The sequence below is a fragment of the Hyla sarda genome, chromosome 1, assembly GCF_029499605.1.
Source record: "Hyla sarda isolate aHylSar1 chromosome 1, aHylSar1.hap1, whole genome shotgun sequence".
NCBI classification, from domain to species: domain Eukaryota; kingdom Metazoa; phylum Chordata; class Amphibia; order Anura; family Hylidae; genus Hyla; species Hyla sarda.
Window position 1 is genome coordinate 17,638,480 of NC_079189.1, and position 24,143 is coordinate 17,662,622.

The 24,143-nt window shown below is 46.5% G+C and overlaps 1 protein-coding gene across 3 annotated transcripts in view; it reads right to left on the reverse strand.

Annotated features, from left to right (window-relative positions):
• The window catches only part of DYSF (dysferlin), a 438,078-nt gene that overhangs the window by 144,156 nt on the left and 269,779 nt on the right, over positions 1 to 24,143 (reverse strand). For all 3 annotated transcript variants that reach the window (XM_056552799.1, XM_056552788.1, XM_056552789.1), the window contains exons 27-30: positions 23,942 to 24,056; positions 20,645 to 20,750; positions 11,816 to 11,958; positions 5,143 to 5,316 (exon numbers count right to left, since the gene is read on the reverse strand). In XM_056552799.1, coding sequence (XP_056408774.1) covers positions 5,143 to 5,316; positions 11,816 to 11,958; positions 20,645 to 20,750; positions 23,942 to 24,056 — 538 coding nt within the window. The remainder of the gene's footprint in view (positions 1 to 5,142; positions 5,317 to 11,815; positions 11,959 to 20,644; positions 20,751 to 23,941; positions 24,057 to 24,143) is intronic.

A 24,143-nucleotide genomic window follows, 5' to 3' on the forward strand; every position in this document is an offset into this window, starting at 1 on the left:
CCGGGGTGCGCATCGCGAGCGGGCGCCACCCGCATCGCGAATCGCATCCCGGCTGGGGGCGGTATCGCAGCGCACCCGGTCAGTAGATCTGACCGGGGCGCTGCAGTAGCGAGGATGTTGCGAGCGCTCCGGGGAGGAGCGGGGACCCGGAGCGCTCGGCGTAACACTTATTGATATTATTGACTTGTCCATTGTGTCCGTAGGCTTGGTGCAGCAGTTAATATGCTTTTCTATGGGGAATGCAGAGGTTGTAGTCATACATGGGCCCTGAAGCCTAAAGGGAACCCCACTACAAAGACCCCACAGCCTTGAATGTGCATTACCAGAGCAAACCGAAGAGCACAGACATCTGGGTAGAAGCTGGGAAGCACTGGTGTTGGCGTCATAATATGATACTAGAGTGACATCACAGAAAATATTGCAACAGTGACATCATTGGGGCCTTCCATTGATGTCATGAAGATGGCAGAATACATAATAATTCAGGCATCCAGAATCTGAGAAACCACTGCAAAACCTGAAGCAACTCGAGAAATTCTCATCGTAGATCATTCTTTAAAATGTTTCTACGTTTCCTTGTCACAGAACAATTTTTTTGATAAACTGTGCAAAAAGGATTTTTTCAGATCCCACGAACCAAATGACTTCTGCAATAAAAGGGCTCAGAAGCAAAAACACACGTTATGGTCACATGCTCTAAACATGACCATAGACAAACTGATGCGCCACCATCATAGTAGATCAATGAGGCACCCACCCAGTGGTATACACAGAAGAAAGGTAGCCCCATAGCAATTGTCAAAATGGGCTTCTTATTATGGTGTGTGACTTTGCCCCCAGGGCAGAAAGGTCTGGTGTTTATTTCCCTTTGTTTTCCATGACCCAAGGGTCTATATCCCTCTTTATTAATTTGCTTACAATCTAGTTTGCTGGACAGAGGAGTTCTGCACAGTTTTTTCCAAATAAAGAAAGGAATGAGACCAACCAGCACCGGAGCCTCCTGGTCTGTACACCCTTGCACCTACCTTATCTTTAACCTCGTGAGCGTCTGAACATTTGGGGGGGGGGGAGGGGGGGGGATTGAGCCTTCTATTACTCCTCAATACCCAGCCACAGTCCTATTTCTCCATTCAATGCCTATAGAACAGACAGAAAAACTGGGTGCTGTTTCTGCCAGTCCCATAGAAACTGAATGGAGGCACAGGGCACAAAGTCAACTGCTGTTTCCTTCATACTCATCCTCAATATTCATGTGTGGTATGTATCACCTAAACTAAGAAGATATTACAGAAAAGTCCAAAGGTGTATGTACTATATAAGATAGGGCCAGGGACTATTGATAGGATTCAGATTATTGGGCAGACTAGATAGGCCAAATGGTTCTTATCTGCCGACACATTCTATGTTTCTATAGTGGAAGACTACGCGGCTACTATTGTGCCCTTGGAGAGAGGGGGCCCCCATCCTAGTTGATCTCATTTCTTTATCTATTGGTAGGAAAGTGTGTAGAACTCTTCTCTACAGGAAACTCCATTGCCAACAAAATAATAGTTGGGGGAGTAGTAACACAAGAGAAGGTGTATGTGCACTCACCGTAAGGGACTTGTCACCGCATGTGAAGGTCCGGGTCACGGGTGGCTGGATCTTAGCATAGACGCATGTTGGTAGCGCTCAGGCAACGCCAGCTATTTCACAGGTGAATGCGTGCTTCTTCCGGCCTCCAAGGGAGGCCGGAAGAAGCACGCATTCACCTGTGAAACAGCCGTGAAACAGCCGTGAAACAGCCGTGAAACAGCCGTGAAACAGCCGTGAAACAGCCGTGAAACAGCCGTGAAACAGCCGTGAAACAGCCGGCGTTGCCTCTGAACGCTACCAACATGTGTCTATGCTGAGATCCAGCCACCCGTGACCCGGACCTTCACATGCGGTGACACGTACCTTGCGGTGAGTGCACATACACCTTCTCCTGTGTTACCAGTCAATACTTTACCTATAGTATATGCACCCCACAGGAGTCACCTTCTGTACTGACCGCTGAGGCAGACAGCATCCTCCTTACAGGTGACTGACCCATTCAGTGTGCCCTCCCCTTTCTGTCTTTTGTGTTCAATAGTAGTTGGGGGGAATTGACCAATGAGTCATGCAAAGCAAAGGGAAATAAAAACCAGAAGTTTTTGTCCTTCGGTGTAAAATCAGACACCAACAGGTCATTTAGACCTTTGCTATTGGGCCCCCTCTCTACTATGCACGCCACAGGCCAAGTAACATTTCGTATCTATAGTGATGGTATCAGATGTGAACCAATTCTCAGAGACACCACATAAAGGAACTGAAACTGATCCTCATAACAGACCTCCAAAGCTCTAACCAGATCACCATCACAGTAGGTCGGTGAGGTTTCTACCCTTTCCTGAACCCCATGAGGGCTGAATTCTCTTATTTCATTTCCCCCAATGTTTTCACACATCTACTCCTGCTAAACTGGGCCCAACAGTAGGACTTTATTGTACAGTATTACTGTAAAACCAGGCCTGACCCCATTATACAAAAGCCCACATTAAAGAGTTGAGCCCAAACCTCCCGAGCAGCTCCCTGCAGCCTCGCTCTCTGAGCACAGACGGGAAGGAGCTCACACAGCCAGGCTAAGTAGCAAATGAAGAGGGAGAAATGTTTTTTTTATATTACAGCCAGACCACTGGCAAATCCCAGCCATCCCGCGGTGTTAGGAGAGATAACCTTTTCCACTAACACTGACAGAAACGGATATTAAGCAATCACCAGATCTGGCAAGACGTATGGAGAAAGGTTAAGAAGATCGACCCAAGGACATTTTTTATTCCTTATTTTCCCTGGACCCCTAATGCTGCTTGGTAAAGGATCCCCGTTATTTGGCACAGGCAGCCAGCAATGGAATGAGTTGGGATTTGTGGTTTCTATGAGGGGTCTCTGATGAAGGACCTGTTATACACTGCAGTACATTGTGGCCCGAGGTCATGTCCTCCTGGCAAATCCACCAAGCCACCGGAATGTACATGGCCTCATGCGGAGAACATGATCTGGCTCTATTTTTTGCTCACAAAGCTTAGAACCATTGGAACAAGTGAGCATCGATCATGCACATAGGGTTTCATCTGGTCTGCTCTTGTCTATAACACTTGGTAATAAATCTAAGGAGTGAATTATTTTTTGAGATGCCTACATTTTCAGCCTCTCTGGTTGAAACACAACTGTGTCCCCTATACCAACAAAGATACCGCACTGTTTGGTGTTCCTCTGCTCGTTCCTCCATGTTTTTTAGGTATCTGGATTATTTTTGAATGCTCTTTAAATGGGTACTCTGCCCCTAGACAGCTTATTGCCTATCCAAAGGATAGGGGATAAGATGCCTGATTGCAGGGTCCCGCCGCTTGGACCCCCCCCCCCCCCCCCAAAAAAAAAATCTCCGTGCAGCACCCAACATTCTAAACAGTATGTTTAGAATGCTGGGTTCCCGTGGCAGGGGTCATGATCTCACGCCACACCCATTCCATTCATGTCATTCATAGACATGAATGCAGGGAGCGTGGCATGGTCACAAGGGGGCGTAGCGTGACAACATGACCACCACCGCGGGAACCCAGCATTCTAAACATACTGTTTAGAATGCCGGGTGCTGCATGGAGATTGCGAGGGTCCCAGCAGCAAGACCCTGTGATCAGGCATCTTATCCCCTATACTTAGTGGTGGAGTACCCCTTTAAGGTACGTCGAACAAGTCTGTGCAGCCCTGAAAGACATTCTATTGTATACCACATAGAACTAACTTTGACCACTTCTGTCTATGTCAGGATAAATATACTCAAAATACCTGCTTATAAATACATGGGAAAGCTTCTCTCTTGTCACACAATATTTTTGTTGACAATGAGGCCTTGATCCAGGGGCGGACATATCTGAACCGGCTGCACAGGGGCCCAGTGTTTGAGGGGGCCCGTAGCGCTTTCCAGGGGCGGTCCTACCATGGAATCCGGTGGGACCATTGGTCCCAGGCGGCACTTTGCTGCCCCCTTTTTTTGTGTGCCTAGTAGGTTCATGGTAGGGCCGGGCATTTAGACAGTGAGTCTGCAGCCGACCTGGGTCTGACGAGGGATGTCGCGCAAGTGACGTACCTCAACAGACCCACGCAGGAGGACGTCAGTGAAGTCACTCATCAGGCCGCCGCCGTAGAGGAGAAGGGCTGTGCAGGCCAGGTAAGTGTGTCTGTGTCTCTGTGTGTGTGTCTGTATGTGTCTGTCTGTGTGTGTGTGTGTGTCTCTGTGTGTCTGTGTGTGTGTCTGTGTGTGTGTCTCTGTGTGTGTGTGTGTCTGTGTCTCTGTGTGTTTGTGTGTGTGTCTGTGTATGTTGGGGGGGCTATGCTACCTAATGTGGGAAAACTGCTACCTAATGTGGAGAATCTACAGTATGCTACCTAATGTGGTGAAATTATGCTACCTAATGTGGGAATCTATGCTACCTAATGTGGGGAAACTGCCACCTAATGTGGGGAATCTATGCTACCTAATGTGGGGAAACTATGCTACCTAATGTGGGGAAACTGCTGCCTACCTAATACTGCAGATTAATGTGAGTTGCAGTGCAATTTTATGGCATAGTACTTTTTTTTTTATTTCTTCTTAAGTTTTTTTTTTTTTGGGGGGGGGGCAGGAACATTCCTTGTACAGGGGCCCTCTGCTGTCTGTGTCCGCCCTGCTTTGATCTGTTGGGAAAGGTGGGAAAGGGTCCTCTGGGGCTACAATAATGATAGTCTGTCATAGGAGCAGATCGGCAGTGGTACTGCTTTTTCACCAGTCATCGGATTCAAAGGACCAAAATGTGCTTCATTGTTAACCAGAAACAGCGCCATACTTTAGGAAGAGGCTACGCCTGGTATTACAGTTTCATTTCAAAGGTAAACAATAAAGAAATGACAACACTAAGCCGTTGATCGATGGGCATGACTGGAATTGGACTCCCTGGAAAAAACTTGAATGTTCTTGGTCTGCTCTCCACAAAAAAATCATATGGATTATTTTTGGAAAAAAAATGTGCTAATAAATAAATTCCTCATTGAGTCAGCTCACAAAGATTGGAGCATAAACATGAAAGCAAAAAAATCTTCACTTACCAGAGACCCCTCTAAGGCAAAAACAGCCACGGCTCCCGTCTGTTCCAGGGGCTCCATCCGTCTCCTCCATCTTCGCCGGCGGAAGCTGTCTGTCTTTCGATATTGTAGATGAAAACGCCATCCAAAGAGAGAGGCATATTCCCAGCCCTCGCTCTCTGACTCGTCCGGCTTGTGCTATAAGTAAGAAACAAGTCAAATGATAAACTGGTGAGCATTCCAGATTTTTCTTCAACATGACATCTGCCATATACATGAGGCAGTCATATTATACAAAACGCCCCATAAACATTAGACAGTCTGCCATTCCACAGATATTGGTGAGGAAGACCATCTTACTTTAAAGGGGTTCTCCAATGATTAATCTATTTTTTCACAATTGAAAAATGGACATATGTTGGTAAAAAAAAAAAAAAGTTATTTTACTACATTTCATGCTGTTCTTCTTTTGATTCAGACTGTTCGCTCTGTTGTCTTCATCACCTCACTTCCTGTCTAGTGCTCATCCTTCCTGTCTAGTGCTCATCCTCATGGATTTCCTGTTTCTGCTGGACAATCTAGCTGGGAATTCAGCCAACTATCTCCTTCCCACTTTGTGGGAGGTCCCTGTAGGTATAGTGGGTGGAGTTATAGCCAAGAAGGTGTAGTGGGGGAGGGGGGGGGATTAGAGTTGACTGAATTCCCAACTAGAGTGTCCAGCAGGAACAGAAAGTTCATTACAGGATGTACACCAGACAGGAAGTGGGAAAATGAGTATTCAATAGGAATAATACTGCCTCTAGCTATTGCTGTAGTGTATTTGTTATGGTGCCTCTGGTGGTCTTTAGGTTTTCTCTCAGAAAGTCCTCCTTATATGTCCAATTCTGGTGTCACATATGCTCACTAGCTCAGTCCCATCACCCAGATCCTCTAGACTATGTATCACTAATATCTACACAAAGGAGCCTTTTATTTATTAAAAATGATGCTGACTGAAGAATTGTTCAACCTAACAGAGAATTACCATACCTTACCATAGGACACTACCCTTAAACAATATGGCAGCTGGAAGTTTATTCCCACCTAAAATACAATGCCTTTAGAAAATTTTCAGACCCTTTTTACATTTTATTATGTTGCGGCCTTATACTAAAATAAAATAAAAATTAAGTAAAAAAAAAAAAAACATCTGCACTCAATATCCCATAATGACAAAACGAAAAATAGAATTTTAGAATTTTGATAATTTATTAAAAAGAAAAACTAAAATTTTAGATAGATATAAATATTGAGTTCCTTTGCTATGACACTTAAAATTTAGCTCTGGTTCCTTCCATTTCTCTTGATCATCTCTAAGATGTTTCTTTACCTGGAATAAATTAATCTGACTGGACAGGATTTGGGAAGACACAGACCTGTCTGTATAAGGTCTCACAGCTGACAACGTATATCAGAGAAAACCAACCATGAGTGAGAAAGAGCTGTCTGTAGAGCTTAGAGACAGGATTGTGTGGAGGCACAGATCTGGAAAAGGGAACAAATCATTTCTGTTGTACTGAAAGTTCCCAAGGGCACAATGGTCTACATGATTTTTGGATTTAAGATGTTTGTGGTAGAGCCAGGGCTCTTCCTAGAGCTGCCACCTCACCAAACTAAGTAATCGGGGAGAAAGGCCTTGGTAAGGAAGGTGAGTATAAACCAAGTGGTCTCTCTGGATCTGTGTGCAGATCGAAGAAAATTCCAGAAGATCAGCCATTACTTCAGCCTCCACCAATCTGGGCTTTATGGCAAAGTGAATAGAAAGAAGCCTCACACATGAATGCTGCCTAGAGTTTACAACAAAGCACCCAAAGGACTCTCAGACAGTGAGAAACCAAATTATCTGGTCTAATGAAACCAAGATCTAGGTTTTCGGCCTCAATTCTAAGCATCATTTGTGGATGAAACCAGGCACTGCCCATCACCTGCCCAATACCATCCCTACAGTGATCATGGTGGGGGCAGCATCATGTCTGGAGGAAACCAGACACTGCCCATCACCTGCCCAATACCATCCCTACAGTGATCATGGTGGGGGCAGCATCATGTCTGGGGGAAACCAGGCACTGCCCATCACCTGCCCAATACCATCCCTACAGGGATCATGGTGGGGGCAGCATCATGTCTGGAGGAAACCAGGCACTTCCCATCACCTGCCCAATACCATCCCTACAGTGAAGCATGGTGGGGGCAGCATCATGTCTGGGGGAAACCAGGCACTGCCCATCACCTGCCCAATACCATCCCTACAGTGATCATGGTGGGGGCAGCATCATGTCTGGAGGAAACCAGGCACTGCCCATCACCTGCCCATTACCATCCCTACAGTGATCATGGTGGGGGCAGCATCATGTCTGGAGGAAACCAGGCACTGCCCATCACCTGCCTAATACCATCCCTACAGTGATCATGGTGGGGACAGCATCATGTCTGGGGAAAACCAGGCACTGCAGATAACCTGTCCAATTCCATCCCTACAGTGATCATGGTGGGGGCAGCATCATGTCTGGGGAAAACCAGGCACTGCCCATCACCTGCCCAATACCATCCCTACAGTGAAGCATGGTGGAGGCAGCATCATGTCTGGAGGAAACCAGGCACTGCCCATCACCTGCCCAATACCATCCCTACAGTGATCATGGTGGGGGCAGCATCATGTCTGGAGGAAACCAGGCACTGCCCATCACCTGCCCAATACCATCCCTACAGTGATCATGGTGGGGGAAGCATCATGTCTGGAGGAAACCAGGGACTGCCCATCACCTGCCCAATACCATCCCTACAGTGAAGTATGGTGGGGGCAGCATCATGTCTGGGGGAAACCAGGCACTGCCCATCACCTGCCCAATACCATCCCTACAGTGATCATGGTGGGGGCAGCATCATGTCTGGAGGAAACCAGGCACTGTCCATCACCTGCCCAATACCATCCCTACAGTGATCATGGTGGGGGCAGCATTATGTCTGGGGGAAACAAGGCACTGCCCATCACCTGCCCAATACCCTCCCTACAGTGATCATGGTGGGGGAAGCATCATGTCTGGAGGAAACCAGGCACTGCCCATCAACTGCCCAATACCCTCCCTACAGTGATCATGGTGGGGGAAGCATCATGTCTGGAGGAAACCAGGCACTGATCCTCACCTGCCCAATACCATCCCTACAGTGAAGAATGGTGGGGGCAGCAGCATGCTGTGGGGACAGGGAGAGTGGTCAGAGTTGAGGAAAAGCTGAATAAAGTAAAGATATTCTGAATGAAAACTTTAAAAACTTATTTATTAATTGATACATTTTGCACAAGGTCATAACAAAATGTGAAAAAAGTGAAAGGCCCTGAAGATTTTCCAAAAGCATTGTATTTCCTATATAGTCCTATAGAAAAAGTAGGTTTCCACAACCATGTACAGGAGACCATATGGGTCATCCAAGTTTCCTAGACACCAATATAATAACTAAGATGCTGAATATTACCCGATAAGTATTTCGATGCCAGTATGTAGGTGAATTGTGAAGTTGTATGGGCTCTGCAGACATCCTCATGCTGGTGGCCACAGATAGTCGCTGGGATGGATGCAGGACACGAGACTTGACAGCCCCAACGGCCCCTGTGCTAGCCTTTCTAAGGATCTCTGGGCTTCCGTCTCTTATGACAGGCATGCTATGCCATTTCACTGTTACAGGTTATAAAAAGTGCATCTGGCAGACGCTGGGCTGCCGGGTTCTTGTTTACTCTTGGTTTTCAATAAGACGATTTATGAAGGGAGCATATACCACATCAGGCTGTCTCGCACCGCGGTCTGATAGAGACATCTAGTGGTGAGATCTGTGGCCTAGAACACCTCAGGATGTGTAAGGAAAGCGAGGCCCCCGAAGATATAATGGATCAGCTGGATCCCCACCCTGGAATCCATAGGGACATCTGTCTGCCTCCTACACTCCCATTCATGTCTATGGAGAGGGTCGAAGAACAGGGGATTTGGGGGTCCATTTGTGATAACACTATATTAGCAAGTTATATATATTGGGGTCATAGTCTTTAAATATGCACTGTCATTAAAATATTTTTTTTGCATATGATATAGCTGGTAAAATAAATAAGATTTGTAATTTACTCAACTGGCTCCAGAAAGTTAAACAGATTTGTAAATTACTTCTATTATAAAATCTTAATCCTTTCAGTACTTATGAGCTGTTGAAGTTGAGTTGTTCTTTTCTGTCTAAGTGCTCTCTGATGGGAACTGTCCAGAGTAGAAGCAAATCGCCATAGCAAACCTCTTCTACTCTGTGCAGTTCCTGAGACAAGCAGAGATGTCAGCAGAGAGCACTGTTGCCAGACAGAAAAGAACAACTCAATTTCAGCAGCTGATAATTATTGGAAGGATTAAGATTTTTTAATAGGAGTCATTTACAAATCTGTTTAACTTTCTGGAGCCAGTTGATATATATATATATATATATATATATATATATATATATATATATATAAATCAAAGTTTTTTCCAGGAATACCCTTTTAAGAACTGCAGGGTCAGGTCAGTGGTATGCAGGGCCGGCGTTAGGGCGGGGCAAACCAGGCGATTGCCTAGGGCCCCATCCCCCAGGGGGCCCCCTGCCAGCTGCTCAGCATAGGCCTAATCAAGCCCGGAGAGATCCGCGGCCACCATTGAGCAGCCCGCAGGGGCCCCTTTCACATTCTGGACATCCCTGTGTCCCGAAAAATCTTTTCGGGACACAAAGATGTCTCTGTCTCCTTTCTGTGGCGGTCACCTCGTTAATTTTAAAAAGGCATGGGCCGCCGGGAGTTAGCGCACACACGGACGTCACTGACGTCCCATGCGTGCACCCATAGCAACGGAGGAGCGGAGCTGTGAGGAGGACATGCGCCGGTCGGAATAGTAAGTCACCAGCACCAGCTGGCAGCATGTCCTCTTCGGTGCTCCGACCACCGCTCCTCCGGTCCCAAGACCTACTGCTATGGTCTATAGGCCATAGCAGTAGATCGTGACCCCGGACCGGAGGAGCGATGGTCGGAACACTGAAGTGGGGCAGTACACAGGCATACAGCCTCCAGCCATACACTGTATATGTCTGAAGGCTATATGTCTGTGGGGGAGCTATACTGCATCTAATGTGGGGGAACTATACTGAACCTAATGTGGGGAGCTATACTGCACCTAATGTGGGCAAACTATACTGCCAACCTAATGTGGGGGAACTATACTGCACCTAATGTGGGGGAACTATACTGCACCTAATGTGGGGAACTATACTGCACCTAATGTGGGGGAACTATACTGCACCTAATGTGGGGGAACTATACTGCAACTAATGTGGGGAGCTATACTGAACCTAATGTGGGGGAACTATACTGCACCTAATGTGGGGGACCTGTACTGCACCTAATGTAGGGGAACTGTACTGCACCTAATGTGGTGGAACTGTACTGCACCTAATGTGGTGGAACTGTACTGCACCTAATGTGGGGGAACTGTACTGCACCTAATGTGGGGGAACTGTACTGCACCTAATGTGGGGAAACTATACTGCACCTAATGTGGGGGAAACTGTACTGCACGTAATGTGGGGGGAACTGTACTGCACATAATGTGGGGGGAACTGTACTGCACCTAATGTGGGGGAACTGTACTGCACCTAATGTGGGGGAACTGTACTGCACCTAATGTGGGGGAACTATACTGCACCTAATGTCTGGGAACAATACTGCACCTAGTGTGGGGAACTATACTGCACCTAATGTGGGGGAACTGTACTGCACCTAATGTGGGGGGAACTGTACTGCACCTAATGTGGGGGGAACTGTACTGCACCTAATGTGGAGGAACTGTACTGCACCTAATGTGGGGGAACTGTACTGCACACCTAATGTGGGGGAACTGTACTGCACACCTAATGTGGGGGAACTATACTGCACCTAATGTGGGGGGAACTGTACTGCACAGCTAATGTGGGGGAACTATACTGCACCTAATGTGGGGGGAACTGTACTGCATCTAATGTGGGGGAACTGTACCAAAATATAAAATTGTATTATTCTGATCCCTATAACTCTTTTATTTTTCTGTATATGGGGATGTATGAGGGTCATTTTTTGCGCTGTGCTGTAGTTTTTATCGGTACCTTTTTTGTTTTAATGGGACTTTTCAATAGCTTTTTAGATATCTTTTATGGTATTTGAAGTGACCAAAAATGTGCAAATCTGGTTAGCGCACTATTACGACTTTTGGGGCCCCACTTTTGGTTTTGCCTAGGGCCACACTAAGCCTAAAACCGGCCCTGGTGGTATGTATAATTATACAGTATGGGGCAGATTTATCAAAACCTGTGCAGAGGAAGAGCAGTGCAGTTGCCCATAGCAACCAATCAGATCACTTCTTTCAATTTTAAAGAGGCCAGTGAAAAATGAAACAAGCAATTTGATTGGTTGCTATGGGCAACTGAACCACTCTGCCTTTACACAGGTTTTGATAAATGTCCCCCTATATGTTGATGGACTAAAGTATTTGGTGATCAGAAATTTTTCCAACGAATGACCCATCTGCCGCACATCGATACCCCTAAATGTGCCCTCTGTTTAAATCTAAAAAAAAGAAGAAAAAAAAAGAATTAGAAATTAGATAAATTTGGGAAATAAATTCACCTTTTTCAAAATCTCGATTTGCTTGGGGTCCCTCCGGCGCAGTCTGACCCAGCGCTTCCTCCGGTTGGTGTTATACATCTTTTCTGTAGGAACCCAGGATTTGGGTCTGCGGTCCGGGGGGATGGTGATGCCGTACTCCCAGCCTGAGAGGAAAGTTGGGGGGAGATTTATCAAAACCTGTCTAGAGGAAAAGTGGCTGAGTTGCCCATAGCAACCAATCAGATCGCTTCTTTCATTTTTGAAAAGGCCTCTGAAAAAGTGAAAGCAGCGATCTGATTGGTTGCTAGGGGCAACTCAGCCACTTTTCCTCAGGTCAGGTTTTGATAAATCTCCCCCGTAGAGAGTTATGCGGATTGTGTATAAAAAAAAAAAACACACAACAACCCTACATACAATGGGGGAGATTTATCAAATCCTGTGGAGAGGAAAAGTTGCCGAGTTGCCCCTAGCAACCAATCAGATCGCTTCTTTCATTTTTGAAAAGGCCTCTGAAAAATGAAAGCAGTGATCTGATTGGTTGCTATGGGCAACTCAGCCACTTTTCCTCAGGACAGGTTTTGATAAATCTCCCCCGTAGAGAGTTATGCGGATTGTGTATAAAAAAAAAACACACAACAACCCTACATACAAGGGGGGAGATTTATCAAATCCTGTGGAGAGGAAAAGTTGCCGAGTTGCCCCTAGCAACCAATCAGATTGCTACTTTCATTTTTGAAAAGGCCTCTGAAAAATGAAAGCAGTGATCTGATTGGTTGCTAGGGGCAACTCAGCCACTTTTTCCTCTGGACCGGTTTTGATAAATCTCCCCCGTAGAGAGTCATGCGGATTGTGTATAAAACAACACACAACAACCCTACACACAATATACATAGCATAACATTGAAAGGCATAGACACAGCAGCTTCCAAAAAAAGATCCAAAAAAGGTGCATAAAACTGTTTTGGCCACTCTGCCGGTATTGATATATTAAAAATCTCGGCAATGCAATGGCCGGTATTTATCCAACCAATCCTCCAGCTCCCGGAATGTTGCACCAACCAGTGCGCCTACAGCTGTTGCGAAACTACAACTCCCAGCATGCCCAGACAGCCGTTGGCTGTCCGGGCATGCTGGGAGTTGTAGTTTTGCAACAGCTGGAGGCATCCCTGGTTGGGAAACTCTGATCTATACTATATATACACACACTTCTCAAAAAAATTAAAGGAACACTAAGATAACACATCCCAGATCTAAATGAATGAACTAATCGTATGAAATACTTTCGCCTTTATATAGTTGAATGCGCTGACGACAAAATCACACAAAAATTATCAATGGAAATCAAACTTATCAACCCATGGAGGTCTGGATATGGAGTCACACTCAAAATCAAAGTGGAAAACCCCACTACAGGCTGATCCAACTTTATGTAATTTACTTATGTGGTAATGGCGGGGTGTGTGGTGCAGGGCAGATGTTGTTACCCCTTGTTCGTGACGCCAGGGCGTGGTTTAGCCTTAACCACCCGAAGGTATACTGCTGGATCCTGGGCTGGGCACAGGGGCAATGAAGACAACGACGCCAAGTTACGGACAACGGTAGCTTTACTGAGGGTAAACAGTTGGTACAGTCTATGCAGTACAGCTGGAGCCCAAGGGGGTGACCAGTGACGCAGAGACCTCGCAGGTTTGCTGGGACTTGTAGTAGACAGGAGAATTTAGTGCAGGCCATGCTGGATAGACCACAGACTTGACTTGACTGACAGGACTGTGACTTTAGCTTACTGTGCACTTGACTTGTGGCTGCAGGACTTGACTTGTAGCTGCAGGACCTGACTTAAAGGGGTACTCCGGTGAAAACCTTTTTTCTTTTAAATCAACTGGTGGCAGAAAGTGAAACATATTTGTAAATGACTTCTATAAAAAAAAAATATGAATCCTTCCTGTACTTATTAGCTGCTGAATACTACAGAGGAAATTCTTTTCTTTTTGGAATGCTCTCTAATGACATCACTACCACAGTTCTCTCTGCTGACGTTATTATAATAATAATAATAACGCTTTATTTATTGTTGTCCTTAGTGGGATTTGAACCCAAGTCCCCAGCACTGCAAGGCAGCAGTGCTAACCACTGAGCCACCATGCTGCCCTTAGCATACACTGTCATCAGTGTTCCAAAAAGAAAGGAATTTCCTCTGTAGCATTCAGCAGCTAATAAGTACTGGAAGGATTTGTAAATTTTTAATAGAAGTAATTTACAAATATGTTTAACTTTCTGCCACCAGTTGATTTAAAAGAAAAAAAGGTTTTCACCGGAGTACCCCTTTAAGGCCTCCAATGTTCTGGACACACACACTAAGACGACTTGACTATACTGGACCTCAGGAACAGGAGAGCTAGCTCCACCCAGGGTTTATATGGGGGAAATTAGAAGGGAGCCCATAGGTCACCTTTGGGGTCAGCTGGTCACTAGTACCTCCTGGGTAACAATTGCATGGTACATTTATTAAAGTCACAACACACAATAAAATGCATAACATATTGTGGTGTCCCGGTACCGTATTGCATACCGTACCTTGTATGGTGGTCCCCCAAGTCAGAGTAACTACGCTCGGGTAGGGTCCCTAGTCGCCTCTTCTCTATTCTAATTCTGTGATGTTTATATGTACATATTTAATAATAATGTGTATATTTAATATAATGTTTAGTATGCTTACCTTGTTAGTGTCGCAGGACCTTCGGTCATGTGACCGCGTTAATTCCTCTATGGTTTGTTAGAGAACCTTTGGAGATCCTTGGGTCATATGTTACCCATGTGTAAAGGTGAGCTGTAGCCAATTATCGCTCTCTTGGGTTGCTGCTCTCGTGGATGCCGGACTAGCAGGACGGATCTACACAACTTTCAAAGACACGGAAGGCCTGAAAACCTACCGGCCTCAGCAGAAACTAAACCGTGAGTTCTAAACTAATCCCCGATAAAGCTAGCGTGACTACTGGACCGAAACTAAGTCCCCTAAATCCAGTGGAACAGCGCATATCAGTCTAAAGACTCAAAATTGCTAAAGGTCCCAACCTTTGTCAATCTCCAAGAGAATTTGCATTGGTAGAGAGTTCCTGTTGTGAAGCCTGCATAAAATCTTCAGTAAAAGTTCCAACTGTTTTCAGCAAAACTCTCCGGTTGTGGACATTCAATTATTCTCTACCTCCATATCGTTCTTGGGAAGGGTGGCGGTAGGAGTATCACAGAGGAGCCCTCACCCTGGCGTCACGAATAGAAAGGGTTAACCAGACACCCTTTAGTCACCGCAAAGCTACACTCCATACACCCAACTACCCAAAGCTATCACAATATTTACATGGGGAAAAACAACTCAGGGGGTCCTGGGGACACTGAGGGACACTGCATGACAGGACAGGAGAGTATGAGGAAACACCATCCCGTACTGGGCCACCACACTTAAAACAAGTCAAAATGAGGTTTAGTAGTGTGTGTGGCCTCCATGTGCCCGTATGACCTCCCTACAAGCCTGGGCATGCTCCTGATGAGGTGGCAGATGGTCTCCTGAGGGATGTCCTCCCAGACCTGGAATAAAGCATCCGCCAACTTCTGGACAGTCTGTGGTACAACATGGCGTTGGTGGATGGAGCGAGACATGATGTCCCAGATGTGCTCAATTGGATTCAGGTATGGGTAACGGGCGGGCCAGTCCATAGTATCAATGCCTTCCTCTTGCAGGAACTGCTGACACACTCCAGCCACAGGAGGTCTAGCATTGTCTTGCATAAGGAGGAACCCAGGGCCAACCGCACCAGCATATGGTCTCACAAGGGGTCTGAGGATCTCATCTCCGTACCTAATGGCAGTCAGGTTACCTCTGGCAAGCACATGGAGGGCTGTGCGGCCCCCAAAAGAAATGCCACCCCACACCATTACTGACCCACCGCCAAACCGGTCATGCAGGAGGATGTGGCAGGCAGCAGAACATTCTCCACGGCGTCTCCAGAGATTGTCACGTCTGTCACATGTGCTCAGTGTGAACCTGCTTTCATCTGTGAAGAGCACAGGGCGCCAGTGGCGAATTTGCCAATCTTGGTGTTTTCTGGCAAATGCCAGGCGGCCTGCATGGTGTTGGTCTGTAAGCACAACCCCCACCTGTGGACGTCGGGCCCTCATACCACCCTCATGGAGTCTGTTTCTGACCGTTTGAGTGGACGCATGCACATTTGTGGCCTGCTGGAGGTCATTTAGCAGGGCTCTGGCAGTGCTCCTCCTGCTCCTCCTTGCACAAAGGTGGAGGTAGCGGTCCGGCTGCTGGGTTGTTGCCCTCCTACGGCCTCCTTCATGTCTCCTGATGTACTGGCCTGTCTCCTGGTAGCGCCTCCATGCTCTGGACACTACGCTGACAGACACAGCAAACCTTCTTGCCACAGCTCGCGTTGATGTGCCATCCTGGATGAGCTGCACTACCTGAGCCCCTTGTGTGGGTTGTAGACTCCGTCTCATGCTACCACTAGAGTGAAAGCACCGCCAGCATTCAAAAGTGACCAAAACATCAGCCAGGAAGCATAGGGACTGAGAAGTGGTCACCACCTGCAGAACCACTCCTTTATTGGGGGTGTCTTGCTAATTGCCTATTGGTCAAGAGCGGCAGGGGACATATTCAAATTAGTGATATTTCGCAAATATATGGACGAATATTTGTCCTATGTTTGTGAAATTCGCATATTCACATTCGTTCTCTTTTTTTTTTTTTCATGCAAAAATGTTTAATGAAATTTGCATAGTGCGCATGCGCGATTATATATTTCAACTAAAAGAAGGGAGGGATCAGTATCCTCTGACTGGAAGTGCTGATATTCCTGGAAATTTTTCACATTTGCATATTCGCAAAAAAATTAAAAATACTAAAAAAACTAATATTCATCATTACGAATATATATCACTATATTTTAAATATTCTCGAAATTGCGAAGTGCCGATATTCGCAGTATAAGTTTGCATTTCCAATATTCGCACTCAACACTATTGCCTATAATTTCCACCTGTTGTCTGTTCCATTTGCACAACAGCATGTGAAATTGATTGTCAATCAGTGTTCTTCCTGAGTGGACAGTGGGATTTCACAGAAGTGTCAGTGACTTGGAGTTACATTGTGTTGTTTAACCCTTTAAGGACCGGGGGGTTTTCCGTTTTTGCTTTTTCGTTTTTTGCTCCTTGTCTTTAAAAAATCATTACTCTTTCAATTTTGCACCTATAAATCCATATGATGGCTTATTTCTTGCGCCACCAATTCTACTTTGTAATGACGTCAGTCATTGTGCCCAAAAATCTACGGTGAAATGGAAAAAAAATCATTGTGAGACAAAATTGAAAAAAAAACGCCATTTTGTGACTTTTGGGGGCTTCCGTTTCTACGCAGTACATTTTTCGGTAAAAATGACACCTTATCTTTATTCTGTAGGTCCATACAATTAAAATGATCCCCTACTTATATAGGTTTGATTTTGTCGGACTTCTGGAAAAAATCATAACTACATGCAGGAAAATTTATACGTTTAAAATTGTCATATTCTGACCCCTATAACTTTTTTATTTTTCCGTGTATGGGGCGGAATGAGGGCTCATTTTTTGCGCCATGATCTGAAGTTTTTAACGGTACCATATTTGCATTGATAGGACTTATTAATTTTATTCATTTTTTCATGATATAAAAAGTGACCAAAAATGCACTATTTTGGACTTTAGAATTTTTTTGCGCGCACGCCATTGACCGTGCGGTTTAATTAATGATATAATTTTATAATTCGGACATTTCCGCACGCGGCGATACCATATATGTTTATTTTTATTTACACTGTGTTTTTTTTATGGGAAAAGGGGGGTGATTCAAACTTTTAATAGGGGAGGATTTAAATGATCTTTATTCACTTTTTTTTTCACTTTTTTCTTGCAGTGTTATAGGTCCCATAGGGACCTATAACACTGCACACACTGATCATTGTTATCCCATAGGGACCTATAACACTGTACACACTGATCATTGTTATCCCATAGGGACCTATAACACTGCACACACTGATCATCATTGGTCACTGGTTTCTCATAGGAAACCAGTGATCGATGATTCTGCCGCTTGACTGCTCATGCCTGGATCTCAGGCACTGAGCAGTCATTCGGCGATCGGACAGCGAGGAGGCAGGTAGGGGCCCTCCCGCTGTCCTGTAAGCTGTTTGGGATGCCGCGGCTATCCCGAACAGCCCACTGAGCTAGCCGCCATGCTTTCGGTTTCACTTTAGACGCGGCGTTCAACTTTGAACGCCACGTCTAAAGGGTTAATAGCCGTGGCCCTGCGTTATAGATCGGGAGTGGACACATGACGTTCTAGTACGTCATGTGTCCTTAAGGGGTTAAGTGTTCCCTTTATTTTTTTTGAGCAGTGTATATAGTCCAACATGCTGGTAGTTGTAGTTTTGCATCAGCTGGATGCATCCCTGATTGGAAAACACTGACCTATACTATATACTACTATATAGTCCAACATGCTGGGAGTTGTAGTTTTTGTTTGGGGCAGCTGCTGAGACACAGGCTGTATCGGGGCATACACTGTATGGTTGTAGTTAGTAACTAATTGCAAATCCCGAATTTAATAAAAAAAAAAAAAAAATGACCAAAAAGTCCCATCAAAACTAAAATGGTAATGATAAAACTACACATCGGGGTGTAAAAAATTAGCCCTCATACAGGCCCGTATAAGGAGAAATAAAAAGTTATAGGGGTCAGAATAGGACAAAATTTCCCCCACATACTCGTATTTTTCGCCCTATAGGACGCACCGGCGTTTAAGACGCACCCAATTTATAGGTGCAAAATCTAAAAAAATTAAGATTTTGAACCCAATAGTGGTCTTCAACCTGCGGACCTCCAGATGTTGCAAAACTACAACTCCCAGCATGCCCGGACAGCCAACGGCTATCCGGGCATGCTGGGAGTTGTAGTTTTGCAACATCTTGAGGTCCGCAGATTGAAGACCACTGCATAGGAGGTAATACTCACGTTTCCCCCCCCCCCGCTCCGGACCCGTCACCGCTGCCCTGGATGTCGCTCCATCGCTGTCGCCGTGTCCCCGTCGCTCTCCGTCGCCGCCATCACGTCGTTACGCACGCCGACGCACGTACGCGACGACGTGATGACGAGGAAGGAGAGCGCCGGCCATACAGGGGATCCCTGAACGGAGAAGACACCGAGGAGGCAGGTAAGGTCCCTCCCGGTGTCCTGTAAGCACTAACCCGGCTATTCAGTCGACTGAACAGCCGGGTTAGTGTCACTTTCCCTTCAGACGCGGCGGTCAGCTTTGATCGCCGCTTCTGAAGGGTTAATACAGGGCATCACCGCGATCGGTGATGTCCTGTATTAGCCGCGGGTCCCGGCCGTTGATGGCCACAGGGACCGCCGCGATAGGGGTGTATTCGCCGTATAAGACGCACCGACTTTTTTCCCCCCAGTTTTGGGGAAGAAAAAGTGCGTCTTATACGGCGAAAAGTACGGTATGTGTTTTCTGTGATGTTACGCATGTATAAATAACTTTGCAAATTAGCATGGCGGGTATTATTTATTTTTTTACAAGAAAGATGGCAACCCAACCCCATCAAGAGGGCGCTCTAGGCAGCTGACTATTTTGCCTATAGGCAGAGCCGGTGGCGCTGTGCATGAATATAAGTATCCCGGCACCATTAGATCGGTGGTAACTAGAGATGAGCGAACTTACAGTAAATTCGATTCGTCACAAACTTCTCGGCTCAGCAGTTGATGACTTTTCCTGCGTAAATTAGTTCAGCCTTCAGGTGCTCCGGTGGGCTGGAAAAGGTGGATACAGTCCTAGGAAAGAGTCTCCTAGGACTGTATCCACCTTTTCCAGCTCACCGGAGCACCGGAAAGCTGAACTAATTTATGCAGGAAAAGTCATCAACTGCCGAGCCGAGAAGTTCGCGACGAATCGAATTTACTGTAAGTTCGCTCATCTCTAGTGATAACCATTAGCACATGTACTGCCACCTTACAACAGAAGTCAGGTAAGAACCTCTCTATTCCATTCATGTATCTTTTTCTAACCCATTTTCTCCTCCACATTTCCCTGGTTTTGGATTTGCCTCCTATGGAATAGTATTGTGTGGTTTGCTGTGTTACTAGTTTGCTTCATATTTTAAAGGTGTCACAAAAATCTGCAGAAAGTCACTCGATAGAAGTTTTTTTCTATAAACCATTAAGGTAAAAAAAATAATAATAATAATAATTCTGCAGCACAAATACTTAAAGGGGTACTCCTATGAGCTGACCGGAGTGAACCGCAGCCTCCGGTCGGCTGCATTTCGGCCGTATGCGGTTTCCCGACCGTAGGCAAAAAACGTGGTCGACCGCGTTTTTTGCCTACGGTCGGGAAACCGCATACGGCCGAAAACGCAGCCGACCGGAGGCTGCAGTTCACTCCGGTCGGCTCATAGACATACATTAAATACGGTTCCCGTATACGGCTGAGTGCGGGCGCCGCAATTAAGCCCCCCCTCCTCCCAGCCGTATACGGGAACCGTAAATACAAACCGTAGTGTGAACCCAGCCTTACTCCTACGGTGGAAGATCATGCTCCTGCGGAAGAACCCTACCTACCAGGATTCATCCTTCCGTCTCACAAGTCAGTAGTATAAATCTGTTTGGTGTATGCACCACAAGTCCCAGCAAGGCAACAATGCTCCCAAGGGGTTAAGGATAACGGTGCACTGGCATCACAAACTGAACAGGTATTCTTACTAACACCCCGTGGCTACCGCATCTACAGTATGCAGTCAGTATCCTTACCCTGCTCATCCACGGCTCGGTTAATATCCGTTGTCCATTCCTCATCTTCCCAGTTCCACCCAGGAGGACATTCGATCTCATCTTTAGGGAGAACCTTTTCTCCATTCTGAAAGCCATAAAATAATAAAGACCATTAGATGATGCATTAAAGAACCATAAAGGCAAAACCCAGAGATATAGCTATAGGGGGTGCAGAGTCACACCTGGACCCTGGTTTCTCATGGGAGTCAAGGGCACCCATGCCACTAAGAAGACACCAGTATTATAAATAACACCTGGAAAGGACCTGGTATAGGTTTTGCCTTGGAGCACTGGGACATTGGAGCGCTGCTGGGACTCCCAGTGATCTCCCTGCAGCACCTGCATTCTATGCAGGGACTGCGTCTCTAGTTTCGGAAACCTCCGGATTTCCGGGACTGTGATGTCACGCCCCCTCCCATGGATATGAATTAAGGGGGCGTGGCGTGATGTCACATCCCCAGTCCCAGAAACCCGGAGGTTTCCGAAACTAGAGACGCAGTCCCCGCATAGAATGCAGGTGCTGAAGGAAGATCGCGGGGGGTCCCATCAGCAGGCCCCCCCGGGATCAGACATCTTATCCCCTATCCTTTGGATAGGGGATCAAATGTTTTTGTCCGGAATACCCCTTTAAGTGTTGCGGCTTCTACACACAGCTGATCATGGGGTGCCCTCCCACCCAACTATCATCAATGGACTGTCTGTAGGATAGGCCATCAATTCTTAAAGGAGTATTCCGCCCCTAGACATCTTATCCCCTATCCAAAGGATAGGGTATAAGATGTCAGATCGCCGCGGTCCCGCTGGGGACCCCCGGGATCCCCGCTGCGGCACCGCGCTATCATTACAGCACAGAGCGAGTTCGCTCTGCACGTAATGATGGGCGGTACAGGGGCCGGAGCATCGTTCCGCCCCTCGTGATGTCACGGCCCGCCCCTTTCAATACAAGTCTATAGGAGGGGGCGTGGCGGTCGTCACGCCCCCTCCCATAGACTTGCATTAAGGGGACGCGCCGTGATGTCACGAGGGGCGGCGCCATGACGTCACGCTGTTCCGTCCCCCGTATCGCCCGTCATTACGCACAGAGCGAACTCGCTCTGTGCTGTAATGATAGCGCAGTGCCGCAGCGGGGATCCCGGGGGTCCCCAGCAGCGGGACCGCGGCAATCTGACATCTTATCCCCTATCCTTTGGATAGGGGATAAGATGTCTAGGGGCGGAATACCCCTTTAAAGCCTGAATAACACCTTTAGTAATAAATGTAATAAAGATAATGGGGGAGATTTATCAAAACCTGTGCAGAGGAAAACTTGCCCAGTTGCCCATAGCAACCAATCAGCTTGCTTCTTTCATTTTTATGAAGGCCTGTGAAAAATGAAAGCAGCGATCTGATTGGTTGCTATGGGCAACTGGGCAAGTTTTCCTCTGCACAGGTTTTGATAAATCTCCCCCAATAAGATTTACTAATCCTATCGAAACCTTGGACAGAGTACACTGGTCCCTCAAGTTACAATATTAATTGGTTCCGGGACGACCATTGTATGTTGAAACCATTGTATGTTGAGATCATTACTCTATGGAAACCTGGTAATTGGTTCTGAAGCCACCAAAATGTCACCCAAAAATTGAAAAAAAAGTGAGGATTAAAGAAAAACAAGTAGATAACTAATATAGATAAAGTAAATCGTTACATATAAAAGTAATAAAGATCTGCTGGGAGCTGTAATCACTGTCTATTTCAGTGTTTCCCAACCAGGGTGGCTCCAGCTGTTGCAAAACTACAACTCCCAGCATGCCCGGACAGCCAAAGGATGTTCCGGCATGCTGGGAGTTGTAGTTTTGCAACAGCTGCAGGCACCCGAGTTGAGAAACACTGGTCTATGTAGAGGACAGGAGCTTCTTCAGGGTCCTGTACTGTACACAATGTCCTAAAAAGGTTAAATGGAGTCGCCCTTAGCAGGTGTCCAAAAAGAGCAGGTAACCCTGGTACAGGTAAAGAGTACAGAACATGTAATACTTCCCTGTACTGTAGGGGGCGCTACCAGACACCAGGCAGTGCATGCACTTCAGTAATACAGGTAAAGAGTACAGAACATGTAATACCTCCCTGTACTGTAGGGGGCGTTACCAGACACCAGTCAGTGCATACACTTCAGTAAGACAGGTAAAGAGTACAGAACATGTAATACTTCCATGTACTGTAGGGGGCGCTACCAGACACCAGGCAGTGCATGCACTTCAGGAATACAGGGGTTTTAGCAGTGAAATGTCCATTCTGATTGGTCGGTTCTTCCAGCCATTGACATGTTTCGCAGATTTCATAGCATTGTATGTTGAGTCTGGTTTCAAGTTACAATGATCCAGAAAAGACCATTGTATGTTGAAACTATTGTATGTTGAGGGCTGTCGGGGCTCCGTACAGGAGATCGCAGGGGGCCCCAGCGGTCGGACCCCCCGCGATCTGCAACTTATCCCCTATCCTTAGGATAGGGAATAAGTTGTTCACTACTAGGTCACCACTGGACTACTCCTTTAAAGGTGCAAAATCTAGAAAAAAAAAGATTCTGCACCCAACAGTGATCTTCAACCTGCGGACCTCCAGATGTTGCAAAACTACAACTCCCAGCATGCCCGGACAGCCACGGCTCCGGACGTCTTCTTCCCGGGGATCCACGCTCTCCGTCGCCGTCATCATGTCGCTACGCACTCCGCTCCTATTGGATGACGGGACGGCGTGCGCGACGACGTGATGACGTCGAAGGAGAGCGCCGGGCCATGCAGGGGATTCCGGCACGGAGCAGACACCGAGGAGGCAGGTAAGGTCTCTCCCGGTGTCCTGTAAGCTGTTCGCGATGCCGCGATTTCACCACGAACAGCCCGACTGAGCAGCCGGGTTAGTGTCACTTTCGCTTCAGACGCGGCGATAAGCTTGGATCGCCGCTACTGAAGAGTTAATACAGGGCAACACCGCGATCGGTGATGTCCTGTATTAGCCGCGGATCCCGGCTGTTGATGGCCGCAGGGACCGCCACGATAGGTGTGTGTATTCGCCGTATAAGATGCACCAACTTCCCCCCCCCCCCCCCAGTTTTGGGGAAGAAAAAGTGCGTCTTATACGGCGAAAAATACGGTACCACAAGAAATTCTCTTAACCCCTAGCTTTTTTTTGTAACAATTCCCCCTCTATCCTTACCCACAATCCCTTTGCTCACAGCAGCAACAATCATATTTTGGTATAACCTCAACATTTCTATCTAAACAGTCTAAGTTTCTTCCGTACCACATCTGTGTAGGCTTCAGTCATATGAATCCATTGTCCACCGGGAAGTCTGGCCTGGTTTTCAAAGACTTCTTCCACGAAGCTCATGTGACCGGCGTCTGTGTCATACAGCAATCTGGGGGAAAAAAGAATAATATAAAAGTGTAGGACAGGTATGAGGTAGGAATCCCACAAAATAGTTGGTTTACTACTTTGGGTGCTA